Source organism: Pavona decussata, unplaced genomic scaffold (genome assembly GCF_977016875.1).
Source record: "Pavona decussata unplaced genomic scaffold, jaPavDecu1.1 SCAFFOLD_371, whole genome shotgun sequence".
NCBI lineage: Eukaryota > Metazoa > Cnidaria > Anthozoa > Scleractinia > Agariciidae > Pavona > Pavona decussata.
The window spans coordinates 1,346,305-1,360,000 of NW_028145747.1; the positions used below are offsets into that span (position 1 = coordinate 1,346,305).

A 13,696-nucleotide genomic window follows, 5' to 3' on the forward strand; every position below is an offset into this window, starting at 1 on the left:
GGGCACGTGTCTGCCAAAGGTTCTAATGAGCTTTCAAGTTTTCTCCACTTCCGGGATATGTATTTTAGAGAAGATTCAACTGTAGATAATTCTTGGGGCAACGAATTCAGTTCCTTTCCAAAGACAAAGATTATTTGTTCAATGATATTAAGCATTTTACCCCCTCCCCTCTAATTATCTTGCCATTATCAACAGCAATCTCTTACCCGGGGGAGGGGGGCGGGAGGTACTCCCTTATATTAACTGTTTAGGCGTGTGCGGCGCCAAATGGGTATGGTTTTTGAAATATTTTGGTCTTCAAATGGGTATACCCTGCAGATTGTAACCATTTGTTCGAAAGCTGATTAATACTAATCCAGGCTTAAAATTTAAACGAGGGTTTCCTAGAGCTCGTTAAAATGGTTTTAGACTTACTTCAAGCTAAAGGTAAAGAAAAGTCTAAGTCAAAACTGAGGGACAAAAATGTTTTGGAAGAATCTTTATTGATTAGTAATTAAACTTGAATCAAAGTTCACGTTAATCCAGGATTAGCTTAATCGGGCTTTGAAAAACTGGGCCTTGGGGACCGTTTCTCGAAAGACCCAGTAACTTATCGGGCCCGATAAGTTACATTTAAGTTACGATATTTTTGAACGTTTTTTCGCCGATTACACAGTGATTACAGACATGGTACTTTGCCAATGTTTTCATAGAATTATAAGATTTTAAAATTTAGTATTCAAAGCTAGCAAAAATTGACTTCTGTTAAGAAACATTTATTACCAAAGACACTTATCGGGCGCGGTAAGCTACCGGGACTTTCGACCCTCCCCCATCCAGGTCTGAAAATGGTCCGGAAATTGATCTTGGTATAGACCTCTTTCATAAATGGAGGGCTTAATTGTTATTATTTTGTATGCATTTAAATTAGCCTTCCTGGCCTCGCTAGCATGTGTAAAAACAAAAGTATTTTCACTCAAAAGCGAGGTCAAGAAGGCTTATTTGTATGCACATAAAAGAATACTAATTATGCCCTCCACTATGAACGAGTTCTTTAGGGGAAAGGTTTGGAGAACCGAGCGCCGACCCCTACCAGTCCACCAACAAATCTACAACAAACAACAATTTCTTAGTTTAATGTAAAGTTCACGAGTCGTTTCTACAAAGGTTTGCCGCACCACTTACAAGGAGCTATACAAAAATATCTCATGCACTACAAAACCTATTAAATGTACCAAAACTAACACAAAAACAAAGTAAACAAAACATTAAAAAATATGTTCTAAATTTTTGCTATAATACATTTTACATAAATAACTCAAATGCATTAAATAATTCTCTCTAGATAAATACTTCGATCACGAACGAGCTTACCAACAACTTTTGACTGGAAAGGACGACACAGAGAACCTTTTTCTTGGACGCATGGGAACTCGGTTTGTTGCATCACGAATCTTTAAAATCTACTTGAAGATTTAGAAAACAGTTTTCTCTCGGAATGAAAACCAGTCACGCTTTAGACCCCTAATCAAGTTAAAATTCTCGCTGATAACGAAATTAAGTTCTTACTGGTTACAAATTTTGAGACTCATTCCCCTGAAACTCGCAGTGATTTCAATAAACCACACGAAGCCTCGCTTTTAAGTGGACTTCGGTGTGTTCAATGTGAGGCTGACATCGATGGGCGAGCCTCGGAGAATGAAATTATCTATTTCCAAAGCCATAATATTTTCTTGTTCTTAATTCTCCCACGGCAGTCATAAACTAAAACTGTAAATAACAGGAGTAAGCTTCGTAAAACTTGCCAAAATAGTGCTCAATCTACGGAATGGTTCTCTATGTCATCCTCTCGTGGTTTTGTATAGAAAATTACGTTGAGTAGCACGTATGATTTGTATATTTGGACAAATCGATGGATAACATCACGTTATTGTACCTGGCTTTTTAAAATGTTTTCTTCAGCGTCTGGTTTTAAAACTATGCTTTCGTCAACATGATATAAATGAAACTATATATTTTTTAATGCTGATGCAAAATGCGTTGATGAAAGGAAGCGAAGTTTTAACTGAAGCAATGTAGATAGCAGTTATTCTGCTCAACCGGTTGTCTTATATGTAGATGTCACCATCGTCGACTTCTAGGCTGGTGGGAACTTGCCGCAGCACCTAGGGGACAAAAAAAGAAATTGTCTGGCTTATGAAGGAATTACTCTGGTATACTGTTAAGTAGGAGCAAGCTCAGAACGAGAAGGGTCAATATCAAGTAATTTTAACCAATGATTCTCACTTACCGAGCCCAAAATTGGAAGTTAGTCAATTGGAAGAGGTGTGTAAAGTTCAATGAAATCTAGTCACTGACTTGCTATTACAGCAGTCATAGACAGTTTGTAAAATTTACACCTCTCCGTCACAAATCACATTTTCACGCAAAAATCGCTGGGCGGCTAACCGGATAACTTTATCCAAGATGTATATGAGAGCGATTTTCGATTGACCTTGAAATATGGATTCCTGAGTGTTCGTTATTGGTCCCACAAAAGTTACTTGTGCTCAACAAGTGGAGAATTTCTTGAGTCGGTGTAAAATCTAAACAGGTTTCTAGTCTATTTTTAGTGTCACTTTGAAAAGCCAAAAGATATATTTCTATCAGTAAACACGTTAAAATAATGGTTCGGTTTTGTTAACAACAACACTACCAGTGCACAGAAACTATTATTAATTATCTTTGGCTGTGGATGGCTTGGATGAAAATGGATTGCAACTTGAAAAGATTGCCCAATTTTATCAAGTTCTTCCTGTGTATCTTAGAGAAAGCACTAAATAGCTCTTACAGTTTGTTCTTCCTCCGAGAAATTGCTTAATATTCCCCCCAGCCCCCCCACCCCCCGTGCTCTAAGAGCAATTTCGTGTTAGAAGAAAGGTTCTTTGTTAAATATTTAACAGCTTTGACCAAAATACAGCAAAATCTCAGTGACAGTGCCCGTTTAAAAAGGTATGTCTTACCTCTGTTGATGGCTCCCAGCCTGTTCTGTAAAGACTCCAGTCTGTGAATGTATAAATTAAGCGAGTGATCAGCACTGTCACTTGCATTATGAACTGATCCAACAGACGAAGCACCTGACGGTGATAACGGACGGTCGATTCCATCATCGTATCCACGAGTGGGTGAACCCGAACGTTCCCGACGATACGGCGAAGAATGCCGAGGAGTCGAATCGAAATGATCACGATCGCCATAGTCGCGGCGTGTGCTTACAGTGTCCCGAACTGGTGGCGATTTCAAGACTCGGGTGTAATCGGAAGTCGTCGGTTCTCGGTCTCTTGGAGGCGACTTTGTCCGAGAATCCGACCAGGATGTCGGGGAATAAGTTCGTGGTGATCTGCTTGAGGTTGTAGGATAACTTCGGGGAGACAATGCGCCGTCAGTGGCGGGCGCGTTTCCTCGACTACTGAACCTATCACTCGACGCAGAAGTCGGTGGCTTCACAGAACGGTTTCTGGAGTCCATATCTCCATTCATACTAGTACGATGTACCTCGTATGTTCGGCGATCACTTCTCGGTGAGTACCTTTCGGTGTACTTTGGAACACCACCGTTTTGATATAAATTCAATGTTGGCGCATCATGGGCAACATCGCTGGTGGACCGTGGAGCATAAGCAGTAGCCGGAGCCTGGTAAACCGTGTGATTGCTAACGTCGCCATTGACTACGCGTGATCTACTCGTACTCTCACGTGATCCCGCGATGGAGACACGCTTCGATTTGTTTACCAGAAAGTTCATACGCTGGATCGCGAGGACGGCGCGCGCGGCAGTGCGGAATCTGCTGATACCAGTTCGCCTATATGAACGGCCTGAGTTCGTGGGATAAACTCCCATCTGAGAGATCATAGCAAGAGTGGTGGACTCGCAGTCTTGGAAACCGCCCAGTAACAGTAGAAGGTACTTCTTTTGATAGACGAGAGCTTTCCTGAAACTCTCCGCTTTAATGAAGCGCTTGTAGAGCTTTAGGATCTGAATCAAGGTAATAAGAAAAAAAGTATATTAACAAGAATTGTTCAAAGAGACGAGAAATTTTAGTTCCACTTTTAAGCATGGTTCACACTTGTGCCATCAGCGTAAGAGCAAACACAAGAAAAATCGTGTGTGAACAGGTGTGAGATGAGAACAAGGACGAACACAAGAAGGTATTCGTACGTTTGTGGTTGGTTTATTTCTGAGGTGCATGTGCTTATGCCACAAGTGTGAAACGGTGCGAGATAAGCACAAACGCAAGAAAATCAAAGGCAATGCTCCTCTCACACTGGTTCACAATTTTTTTTTTACGTTTGCACTGCTCATATCAGAAGTGTGAACCAGGACTTACAACTGATTTCATTCACTGACCGGAATAATTCAAACATGATTCGCGGTCATGACTCTTGATTACGTTAAATTCAGTGCTTTTCTACAACAAAACGTTTTAATATTCTTTTGATAATAAAACACTTTTTTAGAATTTCAATGCTGTGCTTGGTGACCACTCGGTTAAACAGTGGCAGCGAATTAAGTTTGGAAAACCTGAGGACAGGCTAAAAGGATGACCGGAAAAGTATTTGAAATTGTCGAAAAGATCAAAGTACAATGATGAAGATGAAAACTTTATTAAAGTGTCAAACCTTGTAGCCTGGGACAACACCATACTGATCAGGGGACACAACTTAAAAATAACTAATAATAATGATAGCCTTAGTAATACTAGTAATACAATTTAATTTACAATTTTGTTTAAAGTACAATTTAATTTAATAAACATGGCTTTTAAAGGCAACAGAAAAAAAAGATATAAGCCCTATTCCAAAATGGCTTAAATTTTAATATTCTTTTGTTTGCATTCCAATTAGCCCTTCTTGCCTCGTTCAAGGTAAAATATTCTTTAGACTTTTGACTTTAGACTTGAGCTAATATGAAGACGAACAAAAGAATATTAAAATGGTATCCATTTTGGAATAAGGTCGGTCTATGTATGATGATTTTATTTGAGCCCTCGTCCAAACGGTACTTGTTTAGGTACAGGGTGCCCATTTATCGAACAGGACACCTACCTTTGCACGCGGCCATGTGGCTTCGTCTGCGTCTGATTCATGGCCGCTGACCGGTATGCGTGCTGCAGTTTCCTTGCTTACTTCTTCTCTGAGACGAGCCAGCTCCGCTTGCGCTGCTCTCAAGGCCTGCTGGGATTCTGCTTTTTCCTGAGCCCACATTTCGCGTTCAGTGTTGAGCACAGACTGCGCATGCTCCTTTGTAAGCCGTGAGTTCTGGATGTGAAATGAAAGGAAGAATATTGGTCGCTTTCACGTGTAACGGAATAAGAGCCTCACACTTTACTTACCGCTAAAGACTAAATTGATTTGGTGATTTCTGTAGCGGAGTAAGTTTTTGGGGAAGGCATTGAGCGGGTCTACGTGAAAGTTCCCCGGCATGAATTACCGTATATAGATTAGATTCTTCACCAGTGCGTCGGAGAAGTACGTATTGAAAAACATGTCGCAAATTTTATCGTGTTTTCATGACAATCATCAAAGTGATGATTCGCGTGGGCAAGTTTGGTTTTAAGCACAAGAACTATAGCAAGAGAGCACGCTTATTGGGTTATGCTGTCAAGGCTTGTGATTGGCTAAGAATCTGTCATCCTAATTTATGCAAGAGAGGACTACAGGAACATTCTCCAGATCATGACGTCATTTGTGCGTCTATAACTTAGTCGCAAACTTTCTTTAGACCAATCAAAGCGCGAGTATAATCCCGCCTAAATTTCACTTGTTTTTCTGTGAGTAAACGCCTTCAAGGCTGACAGATGGAACAGAACGTCTTCAAGGGAGTTGACTGTAATTCAGAAACGTTTTTTCCCTTAAGACTCTATTTTCAATTTTTCGATAGCAGTACAGCTCAGAGTAAGCCTGCAAAAACACGCGGGGGACAAAGATGAGTTACAAACACAAATTTTCCATGGAAATTTTCTCACTTTAAGCAAAACGATTTTCTTTTGAGCCACTTCTTACCAGAATCAGCTCGTAAGCGTTCCCTTACAACGGTATGCATGGGACATTAAGGGGTGTAATCAGACTACTACAATTACATCCGATGGAAAAGTGTCTGTTACAATAAGAACTTATCGTCGGTGTGTATACATACTAGTTATGCAATGCTTTCGAGTGGTATACCGTGAATATCCCACTCGTGACTTGATGTTTCTTTGTATACACACGAGCCCTTAGGCGAGTGTGTATATACCACGAGAAAGCACTGCATAACTAATTTGTCCCATGCCACTCATTGAATTAACTTTCCATTTCGCCGTCTGGTTCCAGGAATTCAAAATTAAGGTCAAAACTGGGGTATTCTTCCATGTTTTAGTTGTTGACAGTAATTTTTTCTGAATGAAAATTTTGACCTGTCGCAGGCTCTACACGATCTTTCGCCGGGAAAAATTTGTTAATTGTAGGCCGCGAGGAATGCCGGGATTTTTCCGTGGAATACCACCCGCTGCATACCGCAGAAAATGCAACGGGTTACTAGCTTTCTGATTGGCTGTATTCTTTATGGCATGGGATAAAAATATATAGACTGAACATTTTACCTGTTCATTTGCTCGCTCTCGTTGTCTGTACTGAGCGATCTGTTCCTCTAGGTTTCCCAAGGCATTCCTCAGTTCCTTTTTCTCTTCATTCAACTTGGAAACGAATTCCGCCAGTTCTGTGTTCTGGCGAACGATCCTCTCCTGGGCGGCAGCCTTAATCGGTGACAGCGGCACACTCTGACCATCCTAATGACATGAAAGCAATATATGAAGCAAAAGGAAGACATATAGATCACCGGGGAGGGGTGGGTGGGTGGGGAAAGGGGTTGATCTTTTAATAGGTTGAAATTCGTGGTTTGGTACCCCTAGGGGTGCTCAAATCTAAAATGACTTCCGTAAGAGGTATGGTAATGGTGGTACTTTTTAGTGTATTGGGCCGACAAATATGAGAGGAAGTAAATGTCAGTCAACTGATTTGGTACCTCTTAGCGGTAAGAAATTGTTCGGACCACGCCCACAAAACAGAATTCTGGTACCTTTTAGGGGTTCTTTTTAAATTTCCGACGATCACCCCACCTTAACTTTTACATGGGAGTCCCTCCCCTCAGGATAGATCAGTTCATTACATAAACATCAGCGTTTGTTAATTACGAATTCCTTCCTCAATTTCAAGGCCTATTGGACAAACAATTGCTAGGCATGCCCGCGATACATGCTGGCAAGTTTCTTTGCCGCACTCTGCAAGACTACGCCCTTAAATTGAAAATTTGTCGTGGAATTCGAAGGTTTATTTTTAGCTGACCTTGAAACTCTTCCCCACTAATTGAAGTTTTGGATAGTTTGGCCACATTATAGAAGTATTAGGTATAATCGCTATGTAGTTTTAAAAGAAAATGAAAGCGAATTCACTGTTAAGGCGATACTTTCGTGCACTGAGTAGTCGTGGTTTGCTAAGAGTCATAGTAAGACTAAAGTTGTGTTCAATTGACCTTACTCCGGAGTAAGAATAAGCGGAATAGATGCTGATTTCTCTTTTTAAGTAAATTAGGGAAGACATGTCTGCAAACGTTTGGTGACAAAAAATTTGAGAACGATTTTGTATTCGACTAACTCCGAAAACCTCTTGTGAGGGATTTCTTGTCATCATATTCATTGTATGTACTCTTATTCCGGGTAAATCGAACACACACTAAGTGAAAAAACAAAACAACAAAAAACAAACAAACAAACAAACAAACAAACAAAACAAAACAACAACAAAAAGTTTGCAATGTATCCCGGGTTTCCACACGAGATAATTAGCCTTCTAACGGAGGGGAGGGGAAGGAGGGGGGAATTGGTAACAGCCTTGAGATATATAAATAAGATCCATAGCATACATCTATGTGCACAGTAAGCGTAGCTCTGATTTGCTCCAATTCTTTCAGAAGATTTCCAAGTGACTGTTTCACTTCTTCCAGTTCCTTGTTATCCCTGCAAAAACAACAAGTTGCTCCTTAGCTATGAACTGAATGCTCAAGAAATAACCTCTATCTCTGCTGAATATTGTACTAGACTTACAAAATCCTTTAACCATTATTTAGGCATTATGGACACAAATATACATAACGTTTATTTAAGGTAAAACAATATTCAGAGCCAGTTGAGCGAAATATTGAAATTACGAAATGCAGAGAAACGATTTTTAAGGCGATTTTAAAACGTCTGTGGTTACAGACTTCGACAACCTCGGCAGGCAGGTGGTTCCATTCACGGAAAATTCTCCTTGTTCGGGGAGTAGGGATGGCGCAGTGGTGAGAGCACTCGCCTTCCACAAATGTGGCCCGGGTTTGATTCCGGGTCTTGGCGTCATATGTGGGTTGAGTTTGTTGTCGGTTCTCTTCCTTGCTCCAAGAGGTTTTTCTCCGGGTACTCCAGTTTTCTTCCCCAACACTTTCAAATTCCAATTCGATCTGGATTATTGTCAAGCACTTAATCATGAGCCTCTGGCTCGGGTGATTGTGTAAGCGCTACCCGAGTAAATTGCTCTATTTTACTTTTATCACATCTAAAGTTTCTTCGTACCTGGCTTTAGGAGAGTCGATGGAGTTTTGATGTTTGTTGATGAGCACCTGGTGTTGCTGTCTCATGGACTCCAGTTGTTGCTGATGAAGCAGCAACCTCATGCGTTGCGGGTACATGGATGCCTCCTGAGGGAGGGGGGGGGGGGGGAGAGAAGGGGAGAGTTAGTAAAAATGGCAATTTTGAAGACACAAAGAACAATACAATACAATAGAATACAAACTTAAATGACACTCCCTGAAAAGGGCTTTTCAGTGACAACAATAATTAATTTACAACATTATACGTCAAAACGATAGTAAATCTAAAAGTTACAATGATGCAATGATTTATATGAGAAAAGTAAAAAATTAAGTTAAAGAATGGTCGCTAAAAATAACAAGATAAAATCTTTAGGTAAAAGCTAAGACAGACTAGAAAGGAAAGCGGCGAATAAGTTGGCTCGAAGTTTACGCTTAAAAATAATCACAGAGTTACAGAGTTAGGAATTGTCCAAATTGTTCCACAGACTTACTATACGGTAATAGGATGTCCTTTGTCCAGATCTAGATTTAAATAGGGGGATTTGCTTGAAGGAACCAAACAGTAAAAGTTTCAGGAAGTTAAAGTAGGAATCTTTGCAAATGATAGAGCTGCAGAGACCGAGACAGTACACAGATGCTTCCTGGTAAGCGTAACTAAAAAAGTTATTCCACTAAATTAACTACAGTCAACTCTCGCCTTGCGGACAGCTCGCTATTACGGACACCCCAAAACTACGGAGAGCAACGTAATCCCCGGCATAAAGGAATTGCAGAAATTTGACTGAAATAAATTCCCTCTACAGTCAACTCCCTTTACTGCCGACACCCTCCGCAGAAACCGCGACTGAGTGTCGTTAATAGCGAGAGTCCGTAAGGCGAGAGTTGGCTGTATTACGGACTTTCGCTATTAAGGATACTAAATCGTGGTCCCGAGGGTGTCCGCAATAAAGGGAGTTGACTGTAATGATTGCCGCTTGATGAGGCAAAGCATATAAAAGAAAACAAACAGTAGAAATTTCCAGCAAAGATAAAATTAGGAATCTCTACTATCAATAAAACTCCGTCAAAATTAAAACGCCATTTACCTTCTGAGACTGTTGTAATGCTTGAGTCTCCAAATCTCGTCTTAGCTCACCATTCTTTTCTTCCTGTTCTGTCAAATCTCTGTTAAGAGAGGCGTTCTTTTCTCTCTCGTTTTCTAGCTTCTGTTCAACCTGAGCTCGCCTTTTCTTCTCGTTCTCCAGTTCGCTCTGAAGATGTCGTTCTCTCTCCTTGTGGCTCATGGCCGTTGCTTGTTGTACGTCTCGCTCGTTCTGTAGTCTTCTCGCGCGAACTCTTTCTTCCTCTAACGTGCCCGTAAGTTCAACAAGTTGTTTCTGCAAGGCATATTTAAATCAAGTCAACAGTAAACTTCCCTTTCGCTACCGTTGAACGACGAGAGGGATAAATACTTTCAAATTTCACGGTAACGTTTCTTTCTTTAAAAAGTATCATCATTCAATTCCAGGGAAAGTGCTTAATTTTGGCTCGCCTTACTCATTTACAACACTTTTTACCCTCACTGATGTATTTTCCTCTCCCAAGCCTAATTTAATTAGCAGAGCTCCACAATCAGTTTTATAAATTCTACTTCCCCCCATTTTTGTAACTGCACAGAGGTAGTGGCCAACACGAAAGCCTTGCTCCTTTGGCCACTACGCACTTCTTCCCTAGAAGGTAAATCCACTTAAATATAATGCTCTGCCTATTTATTTTCTTACTTTAACAATATATTGTATTTCGAATAAGAGTGAATATAACTGAATTGAATTGAACACTTTAATGACGTGTTTCATCTCCGTTGTTGCAAAACTCCCATCGATTTACCAACACCATTTTCCGACCATTGGGAATTTGGATGGAGAAAATTTTACAGCGCCCACATAACACTTGAGTAGGACTTGAATGAAAACTTACAGAGCTCTCCTATGGGCAATAAATCACATCAAAACTCTCCCAAATAAGGCAAAAATCTGTCGGTACCTGAACAACATCCAGCGCTCCCTTCAGCTGCTGTGCTACCAGCTTTTCCGTCTTTGCTGACTCGTCATTCTTTTCCTTTTCAGTTTCAAGCGACACTTCAAGGAACGCACTGCGGTTCTTTTCATCCTCCAGCGATGTGCTGAGATCCACGGAGCGATCTCTTGCAGCATTCAACGCTGCTTGTAGTTCTGAAAAGTGAAGCAGAAAACGCAATCATGAACGCCCAAGTATTTTTTCCTTTTTCTTACCTTTTTTTTTTTTTTGGGGGGGGGGGGGGGGGCGTGCAAACAACCGAAACTACTTGTTGATGGCCGCTGGTTGTAACCTCCCAGTTACACACAAGCTTGAAGAGATAGTTCTTTCGTCCCCAAGAGCGGCCTCATGTTCAAAGACCAAAACATCACAAACATTAAGTATTTCCGTACGCCCCATAAGAGCGATTATGGCGACACTTCATGATTTCACGATGACTACATGACTTCATGATTTTATCCACATATTGAAAAGATAGTACATAGTAAACGAGCATTTACGAAGAGACGCATTAACCCGCTGAAATTCAAGGCAATAAACCGTACAACACACAAATCACTTTTTTTTTGTTGAGCCACTCTTTTTACTGATTAATTTCACTGAAAACGGAGACCTCGAGAAAGAGAACGAGGCCCAAAAGGAAACACAAGGCTACAAATTGAGAATTATGTTTTTTTTTCGGCGAGTGAAACAGGCAGACTCCGAAAAAGGATATCGGAATGCTTCTATCAGGAGTCGAACCTAAGACCTTCCGATTGCTAGTTCGGATGCTCTACTACTGAGATACAGGAGACTCGTGAGGGCTAAGGCCATTAAACTAGGTTCATGGGACCAACGTCTTGCATACTGCAAGGATTTGAATGTCAATGTGTGGCACATGAGCAATGAAATAAATGTGATGGTCTATTTTAAGCCTGGTAAGTCAATGAGAATGATGTATTTTTAGCGAGTGACACGGGCATACTCGGAAAAAGGAAATACGAGTCGGTGCTCCTACTTTACCAGGAAAAAACATGTACCATCACATTTTTTCCAAGACTAAAACGATACAGAACTAACGAGGTTTGCTTGACCAAATTACCTTTATTGACGTTTCTGAGTTGGTCCGCTCGGTCTTTCACGTGTTTCAGAGCTTCCGTCTGCCTCCTTTCGTTCGTTAGCGCCAGTTGAATCTGTTCTGCTCGGGCTTTCTCGTCTCTTAAAGCTGCGGAAAGTTCTTCGATTGTTTCACGGTCTCTTTCTGTTAAAAATGAAACAAAAAGAAAAGTTAAATCGTCCATTTCCGAGTTGCTTTGAACTTCAGTTACGAAAGCGAGGCCAAGTTTAAAGCTTTTCATGTGAAAATTAGTTTTGTTTGCATATGAATGGAAACTAATTTTCATAATAAAAGCTATGCACGAAGCCTCGCTTTCATAATGAGGTTCAAAGCAACTCGGAAATAGCCTTTTCTTGTTTCCTTTGAGAGTAAGGATGCTGACGCCCTACTTTCCGAACACGAAATCATTTTTTTTTCTGCGAAGAATCAAACATAACCTCCAACAAATATTTCTTGTAAGCAAGGGAAGAAAAAACCCAAGACAACAAAATAAACACAGAGCATGATAACAAAGTATTGATCATCAGTTTCTACTTGAATGATGAAACTTACGGAATTTATCAATAACTTAAAACGTTAGCTGGAATCATCTTGTACCGTATAGTCAACAAAACCACAGGGAAGTATTGCTTACTAGCTTTAATAATAGAGTGCTAAAGTGACGTCACAAATATATTTTTTGAGATGTTCGGAAAGAGAGTGATGAAAAATGCTTACTTACCAAAAATCAGCATCTTATTGCAATTTGGGAGTGAGATGTTGGGACGTTTATGCGCCAATGAAACCATACAAATTCTTCTTAATTTGTCTCAGTTCTAAACATTTAGAACTGAGACGAAATAATAAGGATTCGTATGGCGTTGTCAGAGCATAACAGTACTAATATCTCACCCCCAAATTGATGTTGATCAAGATGCTGATTTTTGGCAAGTAGGAATTTTTCATCATGCTCTTTCAAAATATCTCACTCAGTAAATCATATTCATTCGGAAATTTAGTTTTTGCGAAGTCGTCACTTTAGGGCTCTATAGTAAGACTCAAGCAACTCATCCACAGAATCGTTCACGGAATGTACCACAAGAACCTGAAACCTCCCGCACAATACTCACCAAAAGCCTCTCCCTGTAAGGCTTTCTCCGCTTCCAATTCAGACTCTATATTGGACCGTGAGATTCTCTCTCTCTCTAGTTGCACCTCCAAATCAGCCTTTTCTTGTTTAGTAGCCGCAACCTGCCGGCGGAGGGCTTCAATATTCTCCAGAAGGCGATTGTTCTCTTGTTTGCCGCGCTGTCGCTCAGTTTCAACAGCGTCTTGGTATTTCTTGGTATTTGCTCGTTCCAGCTCTAAGGTTTGTGTTTGGTTTGAGAGGCGCACTTTTTCGGCTTCAAGACTTGTCCTGAAACGGCAAATGCACACAGGGAAGAGGCTCTCAAAGTTATGAACAGCAGTGAACTTCATCAATAGCACAAAATTCTCTTCAGGCGAATTGTCAGTGAACTGTGAACAGCAACGACTGCGGTGAGTGTCACGAGACCTTAAAAATTCCATGGCTCGTATTCGTTCAAATATATTTTTCGCGGAGGAGTTATTTTTTTTAGTTTTAATTTTCCTTGTACCTACACTTACACCACTTACTTGAGTGACATGGCTTGGACCCGTTCCTTTTCCAGTGCGGCACTGAGGTCTGTAAGCCGACCCTTCTCTTTTGCCAAAGCCTCCTTTAAATCAGTTACCAGGCTTCTCTCCCTTTTCAAGGAGTTCGTCAGATCGTTCTTCACATGCTCGGCATGCTGGCCTTTCACAAGCACTGAAATGGAAAGAGGAGAGAGGGAATCAAAAATTAAGAAGATGAATTACCAACAGGTGATCTACAAGAATTCATAAACTTGTCAAGTTAATGGAGAGCTGAAGTCTGAAAATTTC

The 13,696-nt window shown here is 40.7% G+C and overlaps 1 protein-coding gene across 1 annotated transcript in view; it reads right to left on the reverse strand.

Moving 5' to 3' along the window:
• Window positions 1-1,096: 1,096 nt before the first annotated feature.
• Window positions 1,097-13,696, reverse strand: part of LOC146452399 (uncharacterized) — an 81,766-nt gene continuing 69,166 nt past the window's right edge. Inside the window, exons 38-48 of the mRNA XM_085097915.1 lie at window positions 13,409-13,580; window positions 12,883-13,169; window positions 11,759-11,917; window positions 10,645-10,832; window positions 9,708-9,998; window positions 8,603-8,727; window positions 7,918-8,011; window positions 6,599-6,784; window positions 5,064-5,276; window positions 2,982-3,993; window positions 1,097-2,144 (exon numbers count right to left, since the gene is read on the reverse strand). Of these exons, the coding sequence (XP_084954041.1) occupies window positions 2,101-2,144; window positions 2,982-3,993; window positions 5,064-5,276; window positions 6,599-6,784; window positions 7,918-8,011; window positions 8,603-8,727; window positions 9,708-9,998; window positions 10,645-10,832; window positions 11,759-11,917; window positions 12,883-13,169; window positions 13,409-13,580 (2,771 nt within the window). The 3' untranslated portion in view covers window positions 1,097-2,100. The remainder of the gene's footprint in view (window positions 2,145-2,981; window positions 3,994-5,063; window positions 5,277-6,598; window positions 6,785-7,917; window positions 8,012-8,602; window positions 8,728-9,707; window positions 9,999-10,644; window positions 10,833-11,758; window positions 11,918-12,882; window positions 13,170-13,408; window positions 13,581-13,696) is intronic.